The sequence below is a fragment of the Lentinula edodes genome (genome assembly GCF_021015755.1).
Source record: "Lentinula edodes strain Le(Bin) 0899 ss11 chromosome Unknown C8R40scaffold_31, whole genome shotgun sequence".
NCBI lineage: Eukaryota > Fungi > Basidiomycota > Agaricomycetes > Agaricales > Omphalotaceae > Lentinula > Lentinula edodes.
In genome coordinates this window covers 445,709-468,697 of record NW_025764337.1, presented here as the reverse complement: position 1 = coordinate 468,697, position 22,989 = coordinate 445,709, and the positions used below count along the sequence as shown (strand labels likewise).

Sequence of the window (22,989 nt, the reverse complement as noted above, 5' to 3'; positions counted from 1 at the left end):
TGAGGGGAGGTGTTTGTGGTTTTTGTTTGCATTCCATTCTGTTTGCATTCCGTTGCATTCCATTCTGGCTTTCATTCCGTTCTGTTGCATTCCATTCTGGCTTTCATTCCGTTCTGTTGCATCCATTCTGTTTGAATTTGCATTCCCTCCTCCCTCCCCTCCTCCCTCCCTCCCTCCCTCCATCTTTGAACCTCTAAGAGTCACACCAAATAAATAAATAAATAAATAAATAAATAAACAAATCAATAAACAAATAAACAAACGAATAAATGAATTCCCAAATGATCCCTCTTGAAGATTCCCTCAACCCATCAATAAAGCCACTCTCGCCACTCTCGCTAAGTGAGTGGGGTCCGAGTTCAACGGAACAACCAGCCCAATTCCAATTCCGAACACCCTCTGTGTAGTGTAATGTCTCACTATTACTACCACTACTATTACTATTACTACTGCTACTGCTGCTACTGCTATTACTATCACACTGTATGATATATCCCCACATGATATACAGTGATACTTGATTACATAACCACCAGCTAAATCCCTCCTAACCCTTTCTATCCTCTCAACTCCTTTCTATCCCTCCTAACCCCTTTCTATCCCTATATCCCTTCCATCCTCAAGCAGAGTAACTCCACCCCGAAATCACCATCAATGATCAAACTGACCTTCGAAATCACCCAACACTGTCTCTGGAGTCTGTTTCTATGTCCAAGTTCAAGTTTATGTGTATCTCTATGTCTCTGTCTCTATGTCTCTATGTCTCTATGTCTCTGTCTCTATGTCTCTGTCTCTATGTCTCTATGTCTCTGTCTCTGTCTCTGTCTGTCTCTATGTCCCCCCCCCAACAACAACAAACCCAGGTAACCACTTGGAATTACTTATTCATTCCTTCCTTCCACTTACTTATTTCATTCTACTTCCTTATTCATTCCTTCCTTCCTTCCTTCTACTTACTTCCTTCCTTCTACTTAACTCATTTCATCCTACTTTCTACTTCCTTCCTTTTACTTCCTTCTCTCTGCCCACTTCCCCATTCCAACTTTTTCCTCCGATAGTCTACTTCTACTCCCCCTCTACTTCTACTCCCCCATTCCAATTTCCTCCGAGTCAATAATCCATCATCCATCATCCATAATCCCATTTCCACATATAGCATGCAGAATACACATACATACAGCATACAGAATACACATACAACGTACAGGATACAGGATACAGGATACAGGATACAGGAGCTCCATCCATCCATCCATCCATCCATCCTCTACATAGTAGTAGTAGTAGTAGTATTTCAAACTTGAATCTTGGTTTGGTTGAATCTTGATGTTAGATATCTAATGGTAATGATCATAGTTTCAATATCATAGTTTGACTACTTACTTCGACTATCCAGTTTCATGATCTACTTACTTTGACTATCCAATTCTCACGATCTACTTACTTCGACTATCCAACTCTCACGATCTACATACTTCCTCATCATAATCCTTCCTCATGATGTACGTACTTCCTCAAATCACGAATCCATGAATCCATTTGATACGATATTTCTCAACCCATTCGAGCTCGGCTCGGTTCAAGTTCGAAATCATAAGTTCGGAATCATAAGTTCGGAATCATAACTTTGGGATCACAACTTCGGAATCATCTACATAATAATGTTTAGCATAATCAACTCCAGCAAGTAGTCCTGACTACCTCATTGATGGTACTACGTACTGCATAGAGGCTACATACTGCATAGGGGCTACGTACTTCATAGGGGTTAGTGAAACGCAGCAGAATAGGAATCACGTGTCCCGTGTCTTCTTGTATAATTGTTTCCAAAACCCAGTGCCAGAGGAAAGGTAAAAGAGAGGAGGGAGGGAGGGTTTCTTTTTTTTTTTCTCCCTCATTGTCATGCCACACCAATACCGGAAATGAGTTGATCATAGAGACTATCAAGAAGCCATTGAACTAGTCATCTAGGTCAATACAATTGCAAGGAACTACAAGCTTACTTCTGGACAGTGTTGTAAGGCCCTTTTGAGTAGAGAAATCAAGATGTGCTCCCACCAGACTAAAAAGCTGGTATACTCTTCAGGATTATATGAGCCAATCAATGTCATGCTATCCTCAGATACTATTGAAATTTCCAACAAGAGAGTGAATAACAGTAATGTAGTGCCATTGCAGGTAAAGTAAAATTTTCTAGTCTATTGTTTGATCCAACAGTCTCAATGAAGAGACCTCTTTTGCCTCTCAATATCATACAGTGTTGTCAAGGCCTGTAGTTATTGCCCATTATGTCTAATTACTAGCATGTGTTGTCAGTGATAGATAATTGAAAGGTTAGAAGGAACATACCTAAACAATCACTGTTCTCCCATTACTGAGACTAGACAAAATGTTCATCAAAAGTATAAGATGGTCTTGGATGTCAATCCTATACGAAGAACAAAAAGGCCTCAGTGTTGAACCAGTGAGGATCAAAACAGCTGAGATTATACCTATACGAAGAACAAAAAGGCTAAGTAGCTATCAGTATCTATAGTGTAGGTATAATAAAGGAGAAAAAGGACTTACCCTCAGTGTTGAACCAGTGAGGATCAAAACAGCTGAGGGAAAGGAAACGTGCGAAATACGATCTAAGTAGTAAGAAGTCACGTGGGAACGAAATGAATCGGCCTGAGAAAGGAAAGTACTTCCAACAGATGGTAAGGGTAAAGTAGGTCAAAGTGCAATGCTTCTGGAGTTGGCATTGCATACAATTCATGATATTAACTAGGACTCAATGATTTGTTAAAATGGAATTGTTATCAGTAAACTCTTCAAAAAGTATTTATCAAAGTTCTACTTTGCTCAGTAAGTGATCCGTGCAAGTTCCGCGCAAGTTACATACATGTTCCGCGCAAAAGTCCATGCATGGTTACGGCAAATGCTAATGGCTCATATATATATATATATATTGTATCCCAGAAATAGGAAGCATTTTCATTAAATCTACACTCCCCAGCTCCAAGTCTAATCAAACAGCAGGTCATGTTTTGCCGTGTAAAACTTCCTTTCCTCCAACATCTCCAGAAAGAATGAAATAAAGTTTCGATTAGTCAACGGAATTTGTTTTTTTGCCATCATAGAAGGAATGTCATCGACACGACCGACGGTATCCATTATATCTGGATCACTGGGGAAATGCACTCTTCCCACTAGTGTTATTGTCTCATAGGGTTCCCGGTAATAATCCTTTATGACATGCTTGCCATTTTCATCGCGTTCCATCCGAAGCCCCAAACCAGTGTGACACAGAAAGCTTCCGAAATAGATCCAGGATTCCTCGGGGACTGTGTGAGCTACACTTAGTCTTGGACCCAAGAGAAAGACGTCGACGTTTTCGCCAGCTATCCAAAAGATATGAAGACATTAGATTAGAAAACATGACAAAGGAATTCAAAAAATTACTTACACGGAAGGTCATCGTTACGTTTACAATGTGAAGTTGTTGTGGATGCGGATCCCTTGCCGTGAGACAACGGGATTGCCACTACGACGACGCTGAAGAGCATGACAAGGAGCATAGATATAAAGGATGAATGCTGCAGCTTAAGTGAATTGAACATTTGGATATGTGTACAGTCGAGGGGTGGAATCTGACAGTGGTCTTGTTGGTTGGACTCAAGAAGGAGAAATTGTCGGATTCAAAGTGAGTATATAGGAGGTGGATGATAGTGGGGAGGACTTGAGAATGGTATACCGTGGCGTTTGTATGTGATTTCTGCTGAGCCACAATTGAATAATTCAGTCAAGGCCGGTTTAGTAGAGAAAGAACGAAAAAAGGAGGATTTATATGCACTTACAACAGGAGGTAATACTTCTTCCTCTTCTCCTTGCCAGCAAAAGAAGGAGGTTTTTTTCCGTTTAGACTAAGACCAGCCGCTAGGGGATTCCGGATGGTTTTCCATCCTCTGAAGTTACTTATATAGGAGCCATGTCAGTCAGAATGTCCGGGTGGCGGCATGATTACTACCTATGTGATCAAGATCCATATAGTCTACAGTCTTCCCTGAAGGCAGTGGGATGCAAATGTAAGTGTTTGATGAGGTTTTTATGATATGATCAATATACTCCGTCGGGGACACACCTTGCATGCGTCCGGCTAGCGTTCCTTCTGAATCTCACTAGTCCGATGATTGTCTTTGCTCAGTTGTACTCTATTGGACTACATGAGATTTGTAGGCTCCAGTAGACTTCAGTTTTATCAGTAGACATTAAGCAAAGATTGTAGTGAAAAAGCTCAGGGACGATGAGATATGGTGAGGGAATTTGTCGGTATGGCAATCATGTAAACACCTCTTCCGCCGTCGGAACGGACAAAGACAACTCTCAAATGAAACCTTGCTTAGGCGCTCGAGGTAATTATGGATGTTCAATACCCTTTCCCCACATGCTCCTCATGCATCTCCCGCATGGAATCGGAAGATGACAGTCTAGCCTGTCCAGATGATACTTTGGATAATGCCACAGAGGTGAATTCTGAATAGAGCAATGTTTCGATGCCGGTGTTCACTGTATTTGAGTAGGGAGGAGGGAGTAGGGAGAGATTTGACGGTGACTCGGAACACTCATACTCGAGTACTTACTATCAATGAACCCAATCGTCGGTTCAAGTTCGGTATAGTATATTTGTTGACGTCGAGTCGACTGAACCTTGGTGCCTTGAATCGGTACGGTTCCATTTGTACAGCGAGAGGTGTCGATGCATTGGGGAAGGAAGGGGAATGAATAGCGGTATCCTTGCGGTATCCTATGATCATTGATTAAAGGAAAAAAAATTATGTAGATAAATGGGTGTAGTAAATCAAACGAGCTCACAAGTGGCTAATATAATTAATTCCTGTCGAATCCGTGTGATATCTTCAAAGTCAATCAGCAAATTACTGGGCATTAACAGAACGCAAGGGTGACAGACGTACCGTACCATTGAAAAGCTCAACATCGCCAGAGGTGATTCCCGATACCCTAAGGTGATGAAATGGTTTCTGTTCTGGAACAATCGGAACGTTTCGCGGGATGATAAATGCATTTCGCAGAGGGAGCAGTAAACATCTGAGTCTATATATATAGGGAAACTGATTCAAGGCGTAAGGAGATTTAAGTAGAAAAACCTTACGCGTAGTACATACCAAGTTCGCTACTAGTATCCCGCACGTTTGAAACGACTTTCTCCGCCACCACCCCCCATCCAATTCCTCATCCGCTGACTGATCCACAGATGACCAACACAGACCTCGAGTCACAAACTGATCAGCGAATTACTCCGGGTGACGATATTTTCGAGACTAGGAGATGAGACAAGGCACCATTGTGAACTTAGACCGAGGATATCAAGTGTGTTGGGTGCGGTGAATCGTCCTGAGGCGATTACAATGGCGTCGAAGTCCTATGTGTAGTAGGAGGTCAGTGATAGGAATGAATAACTATCAGTTTCAACATGCAACACTCAAGTATGTACTACTCACCTCCTCCCACCAACGAATCTTAAATATACTCGTTCCTTCCACTCCGTATGGACTGTTGAAGGCGAAGCGTCCAACGTCCAACGCTTCATACGGTCCTCGTTACGGGTTGTTATCCGTTCTTCGGTACTTGTAGTGATAGTACATCGTCTGGTAACGCGTTCAACCCGAGTGTTGTTTTCGGAAACATCGTGATTGTCGTCGTGACTGTTCAAGTTCCTGAGTGGAGAGAAACGAGGCGAAGCTTTGAACGTAGCGCTCCAGACCGGTGCGGTTGATATCTAGGTAGTAGAGAAGGGTGTCGGTGATTCAGTCGGCCCAAGTTGAAACCTTCGATATCTTAGAAATCAACCGAGGACGGGAGGAACGTACCTCTCATCCTCCCAAATTCAAATCCTCTTCGCCTTCGGGGTTCATTTCTGAACCGATTCATCACTAGCACTTCCTCCATGCTTCGAGTCTCCTCCTCTTCCACCCTTAGCTTCAAACCTCCTCCTCCTCCACACCCTCAAACCAACCTCTCTTCATCCAGCACCCCCACCGTGACCCACGCCCACATCCTCCGATGGCAGATGATAAATCCCGCTCATACCTTGAATGAATCGGAATTGAATCCACTTTGAATACTATAGGGCAATTCGGGGTACTGGTGCGTTCGTGGTATCGGTCCCAGTACATTCGAGTACTCTATAATCTATTTCGTTCGAGTTTGGAGTGTGTTACCATATACGTGTAAGTGTAAGGCCAATTTCCACCCGGGCATCGAATTACGAATCGCAAGTCACGTTCGAAGAGTCGGACGTGGAAATCGGTTGTTGTCGACCCGGCAGTAGCTAATGTAATTCCTATCGAATCCGTGTCTATCCGTGTAATAACTTCAAAGGCAATCAGCAAATTGCTGGGCATTAACAGAACACGAGGGTGACAGACGTACGGTACCGTTGAAAAGCTCGCCCGAGGGTGATTTCTGAAACAATCTTAACGTCTCGCGGGAAGATAAATGCATTTTCCAGAGGGAGCAGTACACACATGAGTCCATATATGTAGAAACCGATTCAAGGCGTCAGCAGACTTAGGTATGAGACCCTTAGGCGTTACTAGTACACACCAAGTTCGTTATCCCGCACGCTCAAACCGACTTTCTCCGCCACCACCCCGTCCAACTCCTCAGCTATTTCCATTCCGCTGACCGACGGATCTATCGATGACCAACACAGACTTGGAGTCATAGACTGATTAGCGAATTCCTCTGGGTGGAGTAGGAGATGATGATACGAGGGTGGAGGCGTTGAACCGTCCTGAGGCGATTACAATGGCATTGAAGTGCTGTGTGCGCGAGGTCTCTGTCAGTGATATTCAACATTCAAAACTCAGGTACTCACCTCCTCGCACCAACAAATCTTATACTCATTCTTCCCAATTTGTATGAACCGTTGAAGTAAAAGCGTCCAACCCCCAACGTCCAACCCGCTTCAGACGGTCTTTGTTTGTTGTCCGTGTCTCGGTACTTGTACTACTGATATTGCATCGTTCGCTGACTCGTTCAATCCATGTGTTGTTATCAGAAACATAGAGATTACCGTCGTTACTGTTCAAGTTCATCCTGCGGGAGAGAAAGGAGGTGAACGGAGCTTCGGACGTAGCGTTGGTTTGGCGGTGGGTGCGGTTGATATCTTGGTAGTAGGAAGGGTGCCGGGGATTCAGTCAAGTTAGTAGGTTGAGTGATATATATATGTGAACAAAAGAAGAGGAAGGATGTACCGACTCGGATGGGAGCTGAGTTTGGTCTGGCGAAGATGATGCTGTTCGGAACTACAGTGACGCGCAAATCAAATCCACACCCCCCGATTTGGAAATTTTGTGATTAAACTGTTTTTGTGAACATTTTTGTATGCTACATCCTGTGAAGCATGTTGATTCTACTATAAAGACTTACTTGTGACAATATAAGCTGTTTGAACCCTCAAAATTCAATATTTCTGAGCAGAGGAACAACAGATTTACGCTGATTTACAGTTCTGGGCTGGTGACATAAGGCCTTCCAAATCGGGGGGTGTGGATTTGATTTGCGCGTCACTGTACATACGGCAGAGTTTCAATATCGATATCTTAGAAAACAACCGAGGAACGAACCTTCACTGGCACTTCCAACACCCTTCAAGTTTCCTCAGTACCCACACCTTTCTATGGCAGATGATAAATCCCGCTCATAATTCGGGTCTGTAAACCAAAAACGATCTCAATCAATGCTGGCGTTGAGAGGGTGTGTACCGGTGCCAGTGCTGAGTTAACAGAGCCAACTTTGAACACAGATTAGAAAGATGAACGAAGGACGATTCCGCAGCGTTTCATTCAGGACCCTCCATCTATTCATCCATCCATCCATTCAACTCCGTTTCACCTGTCTTCCAAAAAATAACAACCCCTACCCATCTTTACCCCAAAAAAATCACAGACCTCAATTGGTATATACCGGACACGATAGATACACCAGGTGCGGTGAGAGATGGAATGGTATGAGTATCTAATGCCTCCTCCACATTACCCAACATCAACGCCTCCGCCTCTGCTTCTCCATCTCATCCCAATTCTATCTCACTCCCTCCCCATCCCAGTTCATCCCCAGCCCCCTGTCTCCATCTTTCAGACGTCTCTTTCTCTATTCTCCTCGTTCTAGTATTTATATCAACGGCGGCTGGGGTGGTCGTCGGGGTGGTGGTACTAGCAAGTAATAGACCCGACCCCCCAATCCCTCTTCTTAGTCACGAACACCCACTTCAACGCCTCCTCCGTCCCAGCCTCGTCTCGGGTCGACTCGGTTCAGTACACCTGAGTCATCATTAACATTTCAGTCTCAATAAACCTCGCGCCAGAGGCAATCTCAGCGAAACAAGAAAACAGGTATTTTGCAGCGTGGTATGTCATAGTCCAACCACAACCACTACACATACCAAGCGTTGCTTCGCTTGCGTTTCTCACCAGTATGAAATCTGGACCCAAAACCAACTTGAAAAACAACTCAACATGTCTTTCATGTTTTAGGTACCAACCACTGCAGAGTAGAATCAATTCACAGGTGAATAAATCATCTCCCCGTCTCCACTAACGAACTCCTTAACAACCCTCTGTCCCCCATCTGGCTTAACAACCCACCGCATGAACTCCACCGCAATGTCTTTATCAAGTGGTGAAGATCCGAGAAGGGCATTGCAGGGGTTGAGGAGGATTCTGGTGTCTTCTTCTCCATCTTCTTTGTCGAGTTTAGCAGTGATGGTATTTTTCACCAAAGCGGCAAAGGCAAAGCAATAGTAAGTACAATCGAAATCTCATAATAGCAGCAACCCACCTTTTGCATCTCCCAGGTGCGTCTCCCCTTTGAACACCCTCAACCCCTCCCTTACCCCCTTCTCGCTCGACAACCACGTCCCCCGATCTGTGAGTGTATACTCCCCGAGCACCGACGCGGCTCTAAGTGATTCCCGAGGAAACCGAGGGTATATGTGGTACCACGGAGATGGAGGATGGGCCCAGGGGACCTGTGGGGAAGTGAAAGTGGAAGAGAGGGATTCGTGGTAGTGTTAGTGTTAGGATTAGTGGAAGTAGAAGTGGGAAGTTGAAGATGGAAGACGGAAGAGGAAACGGGGAAGCGGTGATGGGTGATGGGTGGACGTGGGTATTAGAACATCAGGGAGATGATATATATGATGATATACAAAAATAAAGGACGAGGAGATGAAGGAATAGAGTAACACCCACCTGCCCAATGTCAATAAACAACCCACTCTCCTTTATATTCGTCGCGCTTTTATCGAACCGGGATAGGAAGCGGGTTGGTTGTGGTTGCGTTTTTGTTTGAGAGCTTGGAGGAGCCTGGAGTGGCGTTGATGTGATTGTGGTCGTGGTTTTGATTTGAGTGATGTTGTGTTGTGAATGATAATGGAATAAGGGAATGGAATTATGAGTCATGTATAGAAGGAAAGGAAAGTCACGGAAAGGGAACGGAAGAGGACAGAAGAGAGAGGGAAGGAAGGAACGGAACGGAATGGAATGGAGGAGAGGGAAAGGAGAGGGAGGTGGTCAACCACCTACCAATGCATCTCGGGCACCTTTATCCACAATTTTAGCAAACGCATCATATACGAGGTCTGTGGAAGTCAATCCTGCAGGATTTGATGGAGGACCGACGAGGTAGAAATGATCCTGTATACATAGTCATGGGGATAATGTAAGTGAGTCAGGAATAGAATGGAACAGGCGGGTTGAAGTACGGTTTCAAGTGAGAAGATATAAAGAAAGAAACAATCCAAAATAATTACAACTTTGAAGCAGAAAGAAACACACCAAAAAAATCAACTTCCTCACCACCGCCTTCCCACTCCTCACCACCGCCTTCTCCGCGGCCTCGTTATACGTGAACGCAATATCGACCCATCCAGAGGAAAGGTACGCGAGACTTTGTGTCGTGTCGCCGAGATACCACCCGACCTACATAATCATAATGCGAATTTCCGAATGAGTATAAAAGTATAAACCAAACTCAAGAGCGTCTTGTATCCGAAATAACCTGACATACCAGAAACGCAGAAGTCTTCGTATCCCGACTCCCTTGTTCCTTACCACCATCTTCAACCGTACTTTTATTCCCCTCTACACACCACTTGACAAACGCATCCGCCAGAGCACCAACAAGCCCTGATTGACCCGCACCTCCATTCGCAATGCGGAGGCGGATCTCCTTGGCGTCGGTGTATCCCCCGTTGTAGGTCTTGGTAGGCTCGAGAGGATTGCTACTACGACTCTTGGACATGGACAGGGTTTCAGGCGGAAGCGAGGTGGCAGTGGAGGGTCGGAGGTTGGTGTTCCAGTCGTCGCTACGATGATGATATTAGAGATGGAATTTAGAATTTGGAGTTTGGAATTTGGAAAGTCAGTAGAGATCAATGGTGTCTGGCGGTGAGTGGTACGATACTGCGGGTACTCACAGAGAGTTTACAACTTGAACTTCCATTATAACTAGCACGAACCACTGTTCGTTGAATCGAGTGTCTAATCTCTCGGAGGGAGGAAGGAGGGAGGAAGAAGGAAGAAGGAAGAAAAAACTCGAAGGAAGACGAACATACCTTCCTACATACCTAGATAAACACGAGGCTTCAACGCCTCAACCCCAGCCGACTGCCAATACCATGCTGAAGCCTGGCAGCTCATTGACATCGCCTAATTCCAGTTCCAATTTCGTTGTCACTGTAAATGTAACCCTCGAATTTAAATATAGCCTGGCCGAGATGGATGTACATAAGTAAGTAGTGACAATCGACCAGTTGGGAAAGGTCAGTTCTTCGAAGGGTGATCCATGAATCCTGTCAATGGTATGAAAACTCCGTGGTCAGATATGTAATCATAAACACTACGTACATATCTCCACCTCGCTCTCGATCTATTGAGAAGAAAAAAAATGTGTTTCCAGAGTGGTTTTGTCCGAGGACCAAGAAATACTTCGAAAAACCTTTCAAGTAATTCTGTGCGTGTTATGTATTATGAGAAATCATGAATTAATTAGCTTGTCTTGTAGATAGTATCGTCCATTTTGTAAGTATCGCCTCAACTCAATGTGTCAAGAGTGAGTCTGACTTTGGCAGACACCAGCACCGATGTCCTGATACCAGCTACGGCCTGTCAAGGAGTTAGAGGAGCAAGAACAATAATTGATTCTCAGAGAAGCTTGTGATTCCCGAGGAATACGAGAGTATATATGATGCCACGTAGATGGGGGTAAACCTAGGGGACCTGTGGAGATGTGGAAGAGTGATGTAAGTATTACTTCGAAGTTCGATGAGGAGGTTGGGTTGAGATCTTGGGCAAAGATGATCCAGAAGAAATGAGACCTCTTTGTTGTCGTTGTTCAACTCCAGCAACAGCCGGCCGTTGTTCATGGAGGTTGTAGCATTTCACCGGAGCCGCAGAGCGGGACGGGGACGGAGATGCTACACGTGGTTTCTGCCTTGGTCATTCCGGAGTCTGTTGCTGCCCGTGCTGGTCTTCGTTGGTGTTGGAGAACGTGGGGAACGTCGTCGTGATGTTGGCAGGGACCGTTGTTGTTGTCATCCGCTGGTTCAGTATAAACCTCCGAAGTACATATTTTATGCGCTGCATCAAAGAGATTGTGTAAAGTCAGTAGCATATCCATGCTGGAATACATAACATCACGCACCAAGGGATCCTTAATACTAAGCTTAACACAAACGGAAAATGTCAAAAAGGATAGAACAAGCCATTGACTTCAAGTGTCTTAAAGCTTTATAATGGGGGAAGTTCAGGTTTGGAAGGAAAATGGTTCATATTTGCAAGTTGTGAGAATCAGTGTTGGACGGTCACTTGGTCATGGTCACTTTTTTGTGACTAGTCGCCGACGGTCATTTGGTAGGCGACCTGACCTTCAAATGCCTACCGCGCGATAGGCGCGCGCAGACCAGGCAATTATTCATCAAACCCGATGTATTTTTGGAACAAAAAAACATGTACAAGAATTTTTTTGAAATTGAGGTACACTGTAACGGCTTAAACATAGATTGCTTCCAAAGGCGGTTTAACCATGCCGAACTAAATTCCCGGATTTGCTCTCTAATCAAACATTTCCTTCCACATAGCATATCTTATCATATCCAATTATTTTGGAAGTTTCATCCAATTTGATTTCATGATTTTAAGTGGATAGCTTTTAGATCAAGACGTGTATCTATCTTTTGTCCCTCTTAATTCACGACTCTCCTCTGTCTATACTACTAAAATTCGAAAGGACCCTCTGTGAATTACTACAAGCCCCTATATAGAATGGTTCTTCCAAAGCCGTTCAAGAATCCAGAGTGTCTGTATAGTAGATCTTATCTCCTTCTACGAGCTCTCTTAACATGGAATTAGTTTGGCAAGCAGGCAGTGGGATCAACCACAAAAAATGGACATGCCTGGTTTGTGAAGATCAGCTTTGGAGAGATTCCACAGCGGTACACCGCCATGAAGACCGTCAGAATCACCAACAAGCAGTCAGATATCAGCAAGAGAATTCAGATTATACCCCTCCCAATCCATTCAGCCCCAATCCTGAAACGTCAAGCCGAGTTTCTCCTCCATTACGAGAGCTTCTTGTAGAGTTGTCCGAGGCCCCATACCGAAGCTCTTTTGAAGAGGTTCCAGCTGGGGAATTTTTCGATTTCGATACCATCGAAGTGGACAATCATGGTCCAGATTTATCCCGCCAATCTATCGATTATTCCGCTCATTTTAACTTGGGCGAAGATACCGAATTACAAGCTTCGGATGAGCAGCGTGGTGTGGCACGTCTCGCTGAAGAATTACATGCCTGGCTCCTGGAAGATAGTGAATCAGATGACTCAGAGCCAGAGATTCAAGAGCGAGACGAAGTAGATGTTGATGGTATGTGTGATGATTTCCTTCTAATACCTTCTACAATTCGTTGTTGTTTAGTCCCTGATGAATTCGGAACCTTACTTAACTTTGGGGCTCCACGACCTCGTCGTCGTCAGCGAACTGATAACCCTGCATGGTTCCCCTGGTCTGATAAAGAAGTTCGTGAACACCAATTTTGTTCAAGTTGTGTTTCAATATACTAAAATAACATAGACATGTATCCTGGATGTGCTCCGTCATCTGCCTCGTTCCTTATTTTCAGATGCACAAATGGACATCATTCTCTGGGGGATTGCCTCATTCGGAGTCGATAATGCACCTTCAACTGACACTGCAAAGAGTGTAGGCGAATATCTACAAACTCTTTGTGGGATCAAGACCGAGCGTCAGAAAGGACCACTTGGGCATGTTTATTATATTAATCAGCTTGCTGGACTTATTCGTCAGGTGAGAGTACAGTTACCAACAAGACTTGTGCTCAAACATCCTTGCTAATAGGAAATGGGCAACCCCAAAATTCGACCACACATCCGCCACTATCCTGAAGACAGTGGACAGCATGTAGAGCATGCCTGGCAAGCAGATGCTTGGAGAACCCTGGATCCTGACCTTTCCTCGCCTATGGTACGTGTTGGTGGCCAGGACTTTTTCATACACGAACTCGCGAAATTGGATGACGGTACATATGTAATTCCATTTCGTTGGCTTACACGCAGTCAAGGCCTTCCGGGAGGTCCAGAGCAACAATTTTTTGGTTTAGCTTGGAGCGTCGAAATTTGTTCAACATTCAGTGGACGCGGCTTTGTTGTACACCAACATCAGACCATCCAATTTCCCGTTTCTCGTCTTCTCAGCTCGTTCCCATATCTGGTTGAATCTTATGACTTGGATGGAATACCTGATCCTCGCAACATATTCGGTGCTGTAACATTTCGCTTAAACCTTGTTCTTCAATTAGCTTATGGTTACACACAGGAGTATATACCACCAACTCGAATGACAACCAAGGCATTCAGCCTTGGACACTTACTTCTGCGGAGCATGGGTTTGCAAACCGCTGGAGAGTCTTAGCTCAAGGTCACGAGGTTTTGAACTTTGCAATGTGGCTGTATTGCGACGACACATCCGGGAATGTCTCAAAGAAATGGAACAAACATAACTCCTTTCTCTTTACCGCCGCTGGTCTTCCTCGAGAATATGCTCATCAAGAAAGCAATGTTCATTTTCTTTGCACATCCAACCTAGCGCCTCCATTGGAGATGCTGGATGGGATCACGAAACAGCTTGAGTATGTCTTAATAAATGCAGCCAACGGTTATTGCACCACTTACTGACCCAAACCTCCCCGTAGACAAGGTCAGCTGGAAGGTATATGGGTGTGGGATATTCAGCGTCAGGCTATGGTGCTAATAATACCGGTGGTTTTGGCAATGCTGGGTGACAACCCCATGCAAAGTGAGTTTGCTTGCCACGTTGGCCTTGCCGGCAAGTTCTTCTGTCGTTGTTGCTTTGTGAAGGGACGGGATGCAGAAGACGAGACAGCTGTTCCAGCTCCTGGGCCTATTTCCGATAACGTCTCAGTTCAGTCAGATCTCTCCGATACAGGTGACGAGGGTACTAAGAAACGTGGTCGTTGCAAAGAAACTATGCAGGAGCTTATTGCCAGAGCAAAACGGTTTGTCGGGGTAAATTTGCATGGCAGCATTACTTCCTGTGCTTCGCTGACAAGACATTTCAGATGAATGAGACACGATCTCCAGAGAATACAACCCAAACACTCCGCAGTATATTTATTGCTTCCCAGAAATATAATGGCAAGACTCAGTCCAAAAAAATCGTTACTCAGACAGGCGTTAAAGACACATTTCTGGAGAGATTCAATCAGCAGATAGTTTCATTTGTGGCAAAGATACCTGGGAATACCTCCGCTTCTCAGAAACAAAGACTTGTCGACAATTTTGTGGCAGAGAACATTCCATCTGAACCAAATGTCTTCAGCCCTGTATGGAGAATCAAAGGTGTGTGTTGCTTGCTTAATGATATGAATTTTTGTGCAAATGAATCTTTCTCAAGGACTGGACCCTCATCGAGATACACCAGTGGAGATCCTGCATGTCATTCTTCTTGGGTTTGTTAAATACTATTGGCGAGATGCCATTGCTCGCCTCAGTGACCCTCAGAAGGAAATTTTGACTAATCGACTGGCTTCAGTTGATGTCTCGTCAATGGGTCTTGCTCCGCTGGCGGGTGAGACACTGGTCAAGTATGCGCGATCTCTCACTGGCCGAGACTTTCGTGCTATTGCCCAAGTTGCTCCTTTTGTCCTTTATGACCTTGTTCCAAAAGAATGTTTTGAAGCCTGGCTTTCGCTCAGTGCGCTCATTCCACTTGTCTGGCAGCCAGTAATCAATCATTTAGATGAATATCTGGTTGGTTTTCACTTCTCTGGTTATGATGTTATAGATCTAAGTTCGATTTGCAGGCAACTCTTGAGCTTGCTATCAACCGCTTCCTTGATTGTGCTGCCAATTGGACGCCGCGGTGGTTCAACAAACCAAAATTTCACATCATCAAACACTTACCCATGCATATACGTCGTTTCGGGCCTGCAATCCTCTATGCAACCGAAGGCTTCGAGTCATTCAATGCCATTATCCGTGACCACAGTGTTCACAGCAACCACCAGGCTCCATCTCGGGACATAGGTCGGGGCTTTGCTCAATGCAGTCGAATTCGACATCTTCTCCACGGAGGAGTCTTCTTCAACCCCCCCGAAATCTCCACAAACAGTTCATCTTCGTCAAATCACTTGTCATGCAGCGATGACCCCATGCATTGGGTCTGTGCAGGCCCTCTTCCCCTCAAGCTTGCACAAACCAGTCTAGGGAAATCACAAAGTCCAGTAGTTCGTGCATATGGGCTCAATGTAACGGAGCAAGAAAAACCTTGCCCAGGTATGTCCCACCTATATTTCTGATTCACCTCCTCCTGAATAGTTATGTATTTAGGACGCTGTGTATACACTAAGTCCACTAAATTGGATCAGCCTTCTTCACAGGTACTAGCCATGGAAAAGCTCCCGAATGCTATCTACGGCGCCGAAAACAGACAGTTCCATCTTTATGAACAGGCCATCTCTGTCTCACTCGAACGCTATTCTGTGGGTCAATTTGTTGTAGTCAAACCTCATGATCTGCAACCGAATCAACGTTTTTGTGTCGGAGAAGTGTATGAAATACTGCAGGCATTACCTGGCACAGAAGCAGCCGTTCTTCTGAAGCTGTGGGTGTTAGGCCCTGTTGATGACACCTATCAGCTCCATCGCCTTCGACCAGGGCAGTGGACTTTGATCAAAGCTGAGGTCAGGCTTCTCTTCCTCTTGATTCAGATTCTCTTCCTCTAATACCTAAATACATTCATAGAACATATTATGCCCAGTCAATACACAGCACCGCTGCCAAGCTAACGGCTGTGATCTTTCCGAGTTTCGTCTTGTCCGTGAAGAACGTGAGATGACGCAAAAGCGTCTGCCTCGCACACACCACTACAATCCCGACGACCGTCTACTCAACACAAATCAAATGCGCTGCGGTGTCTATGTTCAAGCTTTTCGGCCTATTCTTCCTCCTCTGAACCGAGACGACGCTATCCAGGATGGAGCTGCCCGAGAGCTTCAATCGCAAATCGAGGCCACTCGCCGAAGCTCTACACGCAACGGCGTTCGAACGCCAGCTCCGGCTCAGAGTCCTATGCTTTCTAGAGAACCCTCACCCTATCCCCCGACTTTTTCAGCAGTTTCTCCGCTTCAAGATGGCCAGCAGTCGATTCCTCCGCATGTGCCAGGAAACCCTATTCTACAGCGATTTCTGCATGAACAGCTGGCTGCAACGAGTCGCTGACAGCCAACGTGTACCTCCTGTGGACAATCTGGACATAATAGTCGTACGTGTGCCCGAAGGGGAGACAGGGGAGGAGAAAATCGTAGAGCTGCATAAAATCGCATAGGTCACGGGCGCGAAAAATTCTTCAGTTAAGACGTACAGTACACACTGCATTCTATAGCAAATGGAGGGACAATTGATACAACTCTTTCCAGACGAAGTTGTCCAGCTAGCTGCTTAGGTATGCCGATTGAACTGCCGTACATTTTGAAGCTTCGTACTCTTCCCTAATGTCAAGTCCATGCCGCGGGCCTCCATTCCGCCGCTCGGGATTCCGAAGATCTGCTCCTTATTGTTATCTCACTCTTATTGTTCTTTCTCGCTACACATACCCTTTCGTTCTAGTCCCTTCTTATTGTCTTTTACTCTACCCTGCAGGTACTACTCGTATAGCTCCTAGTAGTTAGTCTGGCGCTCCGCACCGCTGCGCCGATCCGTAGATATAAATACTGCCTGTACGCTACTGTAGTTCCTCAGTTTAATTATCGACTTAGATTCCCTCTTTCACTCGGCGCTCCTCTAAGTCTTCAGGCTTACTGCCTTGAAGTTCTCTCTACTCTACCTTAGGACTTATACGTTCTCTGGTTCGCTCCTCGTCACCGGCGTTATCGCCGCTCCGACTTGGCTGCTACTCAGCTCCTCTCTTCTATACTCTCGACCTCCGGGGACATACGGCGTAACGGCGGTGTTGTTAATAACTTCACTACTGTCCCATTCGTATTCCGCACTTAGACACTCTGTGACCTCTGGCACGGTTACACGGGTTGCATGATCTTAACAGTATAATTAAACTCAATCCGTAACGTCGTACTGACATATCATTTTTTATGCCTCCGAAAACTCGAGCTCAATCCAGAGCTAATTCCGAAGAAAACACTTTCTTCACCACAGCTCAATCATTTGCCCCATTCTCCGACTCTATCTCTGCCATCGGTCAACCACGTCGCCGTAATCGCGGTTTCGGTCCAGCCACAGTTCCTACTACGTCAACTCTTCCTGAAGCCATGGAAGAAGATCAGCAATTTGAGTACAGCACTTTGTACACCGGTGACGGACAACCTGTCCAAGTCTTGACCCCTCGCCGTGGACAACCCCCCGTGGTCGCTCCGGCTCGGGGCCGGTCAACTGCTCGAATTGATTCTCCAATTCTCCAAGCCATAGCCCGCCGTACGGGAAAACAACCCCAACGTCGAGCTGTTTCTGAATCTCCTCGTGACCCACCTCCTCATTTCGATTTGGATACTGGTGATCACGATGATCAAGACCCTCCTGTCGACCCCGACGATCCGGGTGCCGACAACAACAATGACGATCTGGATGACGATTCCGGCGGTTTACCGCGTGGTGAGCCTGGTGACCCCAGTGGGCCTGACGGTCCCGGCGGTCCCGGCGGACCTGGTGGTCCTGGTGGACCTGGTGGTCCTCATTCTCCTAATTCTCCTGACATCCCCAACGAGCAACGAGCTATGTTGGATCTTCTCTCGGGATTCAAGGGTTCCATTGAAACCCTCGGTACCGTTCTCGCCGCACTCGGCCGTCCCTCTGACAGCTCTGAATCGAAGAGCAAGGTCAAGGAACCCGAGGTATTCGACGGTTCGGATCCCCGAAAACTCAAGACGTTCTTCGTCAATCTCGCCCTGGTCTTCAATGACCGTCCAAAGTACTTCACCGACCAACGGAAGGTGAATTATACTCTTTCCTATCTCAGTGGGTCAGCCAAAGAATGGTTTGTCCCTGACATCCTCGATCCGGACCTCGACTCGCTGCCGGCCTGGACGTCGTCCTTTACGGCCCTTGTAAAGGAGTTACAGGACAATTTCGGCGTTTATGATGCCCAAGGCGAGGCCGAGGACGCCCTCGGTAACCTTAAGATGAAGGAAACCGAGAACATCCGGAAATACAACATTCGGTTCAACACCCTGGCTGCTAGCACCAACTGGGATTCTGCCGCCCTCAAATGGGCTTATGGACGAGGCTTGGCCGAACGCATCAAGGACGAAATGGCGCGGTTGCCCGAACCGACGACGCTCGCCGCTTATCGTCTAGAAGTTCTTCGCATTGACAACCGTTACTGGAAGCGCGAAGAAACTAAGAAGCGTGAGGCTGGTAAGCCATTTATTGCTCGGAACCCGAAGAAGGGTTCCTCGGACTTCAAGACTGGTTCTACTAACCAGCAAAACAATTCTCAGCCTTCGGGCTCTTCGGCGCCGTTCACGCCGAAACCTAAACCCTTCTCTGGTGGTAAGCCTAACAACAATGGTAAGCCCCAGAATTCTGCGAATTCCGGCCAATCCGGCGGTCAGCGCCCCGCGTTCAACCATCTAGGAGCAGATGGTAAAGTACTTCCCTCCGAACGGGAAAGAAGGATGAAGAACAACCTTTGTCTCTTCTGCGGTGGTAAGCATCAGATTGCTGACTGTAACAAGCGAAAGGCCCGGGAATCGAAGGGCCGCGCTGCCGAGGTTGAAGAAACCCCCGAAGCAACCATTGAGGTTGTTGAAGAGGAATCGGAAAACTAATCCGCAGCTCTTGTTCCCCGGTACGAAACGGGAGCTGCGTTGATCAGGTTCGTACCTCACCTGGGGAGTTATATCTCAACGCGTCCGCTCTTTCTTCCATTGAACGATCTCTGGTCATATCATTAACTACTGAATTTCCTTTGTCCCATTCGGCCGCGCCGGCCGAACCTATCTCTGCTCTTCTCAAATTTCCTACTCTTGTTGATTCTGGTTCTACTGACTCTTTCATTGATACTCGTTATGTTTCACAAAATTCTATTCCTACGACCAAAATCTCTCCTGTTAATCTTCGTCTCTTTGATGGTTCATTATCTTCTAAACCCATTACCGATATGGCGAATATCGCCGTTCGGTTCCCTTCCGGCGAGCTGCTTCTATTACCCTTTTATGTTACACATTTAGATTCATCTTGTAAAGCAGTACTAGGTTACAGTTTCTTATCCCGCTACAATCCGTTGATTGACTGGGCATCTCGAAACATTACGTTCCGTAACACTTCACACCTTGATTCTCCACAGACGTCTGTGCCTTCTGCCGTCAACACTGTTGATGCAAAGGTCGCTGTTCCGCTACCGGAACTTTCGCCGTCGGTTTCACCGACAATTCTGGAGACCCCTCCTGGGGACTCACTTCGCTCTCGCTCTCGCTCCCGCTCTCGGACTTCACGGGCCAAGCCCCTTTCGTCCAAATTCCCTTTTGAACCCATCTACTCTTATCCTACGGTCTCTCAATTCGCTGCTCAGCTGGAAACTCCCGAGGTTGACATTGCACTGGTGAGTGCTGCAGTCTTTAACAGAGCTTGCAAGGACGCTGGTATGGAACCTATACTCCTTCGTGCTATCCACTCAGAGGTCGCGGCCCGCGCCGCCGACCGCTCTTCCACCACTCCTACTGTCCCTCCACTCCATCCTTCTATTCCAGAAGAGTACGCAGAGTTTGCAGACGTCTTCGACGAGATTGCTGCAGATTCACTTCCTGAACATAGACCTTACGACCTGAAGATTGACTTGGAAGAAGGCGCTTCGCCGCCTCTCGGCCGTATTTACCCTTTGTCTGAAAAGGAGCTAGTTGCCCTTAAAGACTTTATTGACAAACAGCTGGCTACTGGTGCCATCACCCCATCATCCTCTCCTCACGGCGCTCCGGTCCTTTTGTCCCGAAGAAAGACGGCAAGCTTCGCCTTTGCGTCGATTTCCGTGGACTCAATCGTATCACCAAAAAGGATCGCTACCCACTCCCACTCATTTCAGATCTTCTCGACGCTCCGAAAAGAGCTAAAATATACACCAAATTGGATCTCGCTCACGCTTATCATCTAGTCAGAATCGCTGAAGGTGATGAATGGAAGACCACATTTCGGACCCGCTACGGCTCCTACGAATGGAAGGTTATGCCGTTCGGCCTTACGAACGCCCCTGCGGCTTTCCAGCGGTTTGTTAATGACATCTTCTCTGACATGCTCGATGTTTGTGTCATCGTCTATTTGGACGATATTCTAATCTACTCTGATACGCCAGAAGAACACCGAGAACACGTCAAGGAAGTTCTTCGGCGGTTACGCCATCATCGGCTTTACGCCAATCCCGAGAAGTGCGAATTCAATATGGATACTGTTGAGTATTTGGGTTACATTCTTTCTCCCGACGGATTAACCATGTCCAAAGAGAAAGTTCAGACAGTTCTAGAGTGGCCGGTCCCGAGGAAGGTTAAGGACATTCAGTCCTTCCTGGGTTTTGCAAATTTCTATCGTCGTTTCATTTATAATTATAGCGATATCGTTGTGCCGATGACTCGGCTTACCCGAAAAGGCGCTCCCTGGATCTGGGACAAAAGCTGTCAAGAGGCCTTCGAAAATCTCAAAACCGCTTTTACTTCTGCGCCGATACTGGCCCATTGGGAGCCGAATCGCCCACTTATCGTGGAGACCGACGCTTCTGACTACGCCATTGCGGCTATTCTTTCCATCCAATATGCTGACGGTGAAATTCATCCTCTAGCCTTCCTTTCCAGAACACTTCACGCGGCTGAACTCAACTACGATACACACGACAAAGAGCTACTGGCCATCTTCGAGGCCTTTAAAGCTTGGCGTCATTATCTGGAAGGCTCAGGTGATCCGGTGGACGTCGTCACCGATCACAAGAATCTTGAGTATTTCTCTACTACCAAGGTTCTCACACGCCGACAGGTCCGATGGTCAGAATTTTTACATCAATTTAATATGGTCATTCGCTTCCGACCGGGGAAACTCGGCGAGAAACCCGATTCGATAACTAGACGCTGGGACGTCTACCCGAAAGAGGGGGATATCGGCTACGCCCAAGTGAACCCTCACAACTTCCGTCCTATCTTTACTAACGAACAACTCACTGCGTCTCTTCGAGCTACCTTCCTGGAAGGCCCCGTTTTACGAGCCTCGATTATCATGGATATCGAAGCTCTACACCAAGCTATCATTCTCGCCCTTCCCGCCGACCCGAGCTCCGTTGTTGGTTTGGAACTTACAAAAGATCCTTCCAATGAACGTTGGAGCTTAGGTAGTGACAAGCTACTACGCCTTGACGACCGTATTTATGTCCCTAATCACGGCGATCTTCGCCTTCAAGTCCTCCGCTACTTCCATGATCATCCACTTTCCGGCCATTTCGGCCAGAACCGCACTTTAGAAGCTGTACGTCGTCAATACACCTGGCCTAAGGTCAGAGACTTTGTTCGTGACTACGTTACCTCCTGCACTATCTGTGGTCGCAATAAGCCCCGCCGTCATCGGCCTTACGGCTTGTTGAAACCTCTGCCGGTTCCGGTCCGACCATGGGATTCCATCTCCATGGACTTCATTGAGCAACTGCCAATGTCGAATGGTTACACTGCTATCCTAGTCGTTGTGGATCGATCTTCCAAGCAAGCTATATTTATTCCAACTCACGACACCATTACTTCCGAACAACTAGCTGAGCTTTTTGTTATTCACGTCTTCTCTAAGCATGGTGTCCCTAATCATGTTACTTCCGATCGTGGTTCCGAATTTGTTTCAGCGTTTTTCCGGGCTCTCGGTAAAGCGCTCTCCATGGAACTTCATTATACCTCTGGATATCATCCGGAAGCCGACGGGCAGACCGAGCGTGTCAATCAGACTCTCGAACAGTACATCAGGATCTACTGCTCTTACCAACAAGATGACTGGTCGCCTTTACTCCCGATCGCCGAATTCGCTTATAACAACGCTCCCAATGCTTCCACAGGTATTACTCCATTCTTCGCTAACAAAGGATACCATCCAAATATCACCGTTCGGCCCGAGGTCGATATGAAGTCTGACCTAGCTAGAGACTTCGTCGTTAACCTCGATGAACTCCACGTTTTCCTTCGAGAGGAAATCCTTTTAGCCCAATCTCGTTATAAGGAACAAGCTGACAGGAAAAGAATCTCGCACCCGGAGTTCCCGATCGGCTCCGAAGTATTTGTTCTTGCTAAGCACATTCGCTCTACTCGTCCTACTGAAAAATTCTCAGAAAAATATCTTGGTCCTTTCAAGGTCATCAGTCGACCTGGTACTTTATCTTACGAGCTCAAGCTCCCGGACTATCTTCGCCGCATTCATCCGGTTTT

At 46.4% G+C, this 22,989-nt stretch overlaps 6 protein-coding genes across 6 annotated transcripts; 2 read left to right on the top strand and 4 right to left on the bottom strand.

Moving 5' to 3' along the window:
* Positions 1 to 2,928: 2,928 nt before the first annotated feature.
* C8R40DRAFT_490750 (uncharacterized protein) lies at positions 2,929 to 4,007 on the bottom strand. Its single transcript, XM_046235233.1, has 3 exons — positions 3,840 to 4,007; positions 3,449 to 3,757; positions 2,929 to 3,383 (listed from the first exon to the last, which is right to left on the bottom strand). Exons 2-3 carry the CDS (start codon positions 3,600 to 3,602, stop codon positions 3,007 to 3,009), a joined length of 531 nt encoding a protein of 176 aa, XP_046083641.1. The 5' UTR covers positions 3,603 to 3,757; positions 3,840 to 4,007; the 3' UTR covers positions 2,929 to 3,006.
* A 262-nt stretch (positions 4,008 to 4,269) lies between these two features.
* On the bottom strand, positions 4,270 to 5,350 carry C8R40DRAFT_490755 (uncharacterized protein). Its single transcript, XM_046235234.1, has 5 exons — positions 5,166 to 5,350; positions 4,956 to 5,111; positions 4,855 to 4,896; positions 4,623 to 4,786; positions 4,270 to 4,548 (listed from the first exon to the last, which is right to left on the bottom strand). Exons 2-5 carry the CDS (start codon positions 5,063 to 5,065, stop codon positions 4,409 to 4,411), a joined length of 456 nt encoding a protein of 151 aa, XP_046083640.1. The 5' UTR covers positions 5,066 to 5,111; positions 5,166 to 5,350; the 3' UTR covers positions 4,270 to 4,408.
* Positions 5,351 to 6,067: 717 nt separating this feature from the next.
* Positions 6,068 to 6,755, bottom strand: C8R40DRAFT_490625 (uncharacterized protein). Its single transcript, XM_046235232.1, has 3 exons — positions 6,607 to 6,755; positions 6,433 to 6,539; positions 6,068 to 6,373 (listed from the first exon to the last, which is right to left on the bottom strand). Exons 2-3 carry the CDS (start codon positions 6,527 to 6,529, stop codon positions 6,186 to 6,188), a joined length of 285 nt encoding a protein of 94 aa, XP_046083639.1. The 5' UTR covers positions 6,530 to 6,539; positions 6,607 to 6,755; the 3' UTR covers positions 6,068 to 6,185.
* Positions 6,756 to 8,294: 1,539 nt separating this feature from the next.
* C8R40DRAFT_490470 (uncharacterized protein) lies at positions 8,295 to 10,622 on the bottom strand. Its single transcript, XM_046235231.1, has 7 exons — positions 10,481 to 10,622; positions 10,072 to 10,369; positions 9,840 to 9,983; positions 9,588 to 9,698; positions 9,255 to 9,368; positions 8,845 to 9,034; positions 8,295 to 8,748 (listed from the first exon to the last, which is right to left on the bottom strand). Exons 1-7 carry the CDS (start codon positions 10,504 to 10,506, stop codon positions 8,564 to 8,566), a joined length of 1,068 nt encoding a protein of 355 aa, XP_046083638.1. The 5' UTR covers positions 10,507 to 10,622; the 3' UTR covers positions 8,295 to 8,563.
* A 2,420-nt stretch (positions 10,623 to 13,042) lies between these two features.
* C8R40DRAFT_1022885 (uncharacterized protein) lies at positions 13,043 to 15,690 on the top strand (the record flags this gene model as incomplete). The annotated part of the gene is made up of 8 exons (XM_046223031.1): positions 13,043 to 13,078; positions 13,134 to 13,367; positions 13,419 to 13,884; positions 13,929 to 14,208; positions 14,272 to 14,605; positions 14,650 to 14,938; positions 14,994 to 15,349; positions 15,403 to 15,690. Coding segments are annotated over 8 exons (2,283 nt in total), but the record flags the coding sequence as incomplete, so codon positions are not given.
* Positions 15,691 to 16,342: 652 nt separating this feature from the next.
* Positions 16,343 to 16,537, top strand: C8R40DRAFT_1012946 (uncharacterized protein; the record flags this gene model as incomplete). Its single annotated transcript, XM_046222887.1, has 1 exon — positions 16,343 to 16,537. A coding segment is annotated over one exon (195 nt), but the record flags the coding sequence as incomplete, so codon positions are not given.
* Positions 16,538 to 22,989: the final 6,452 nt, after the last annotated feature.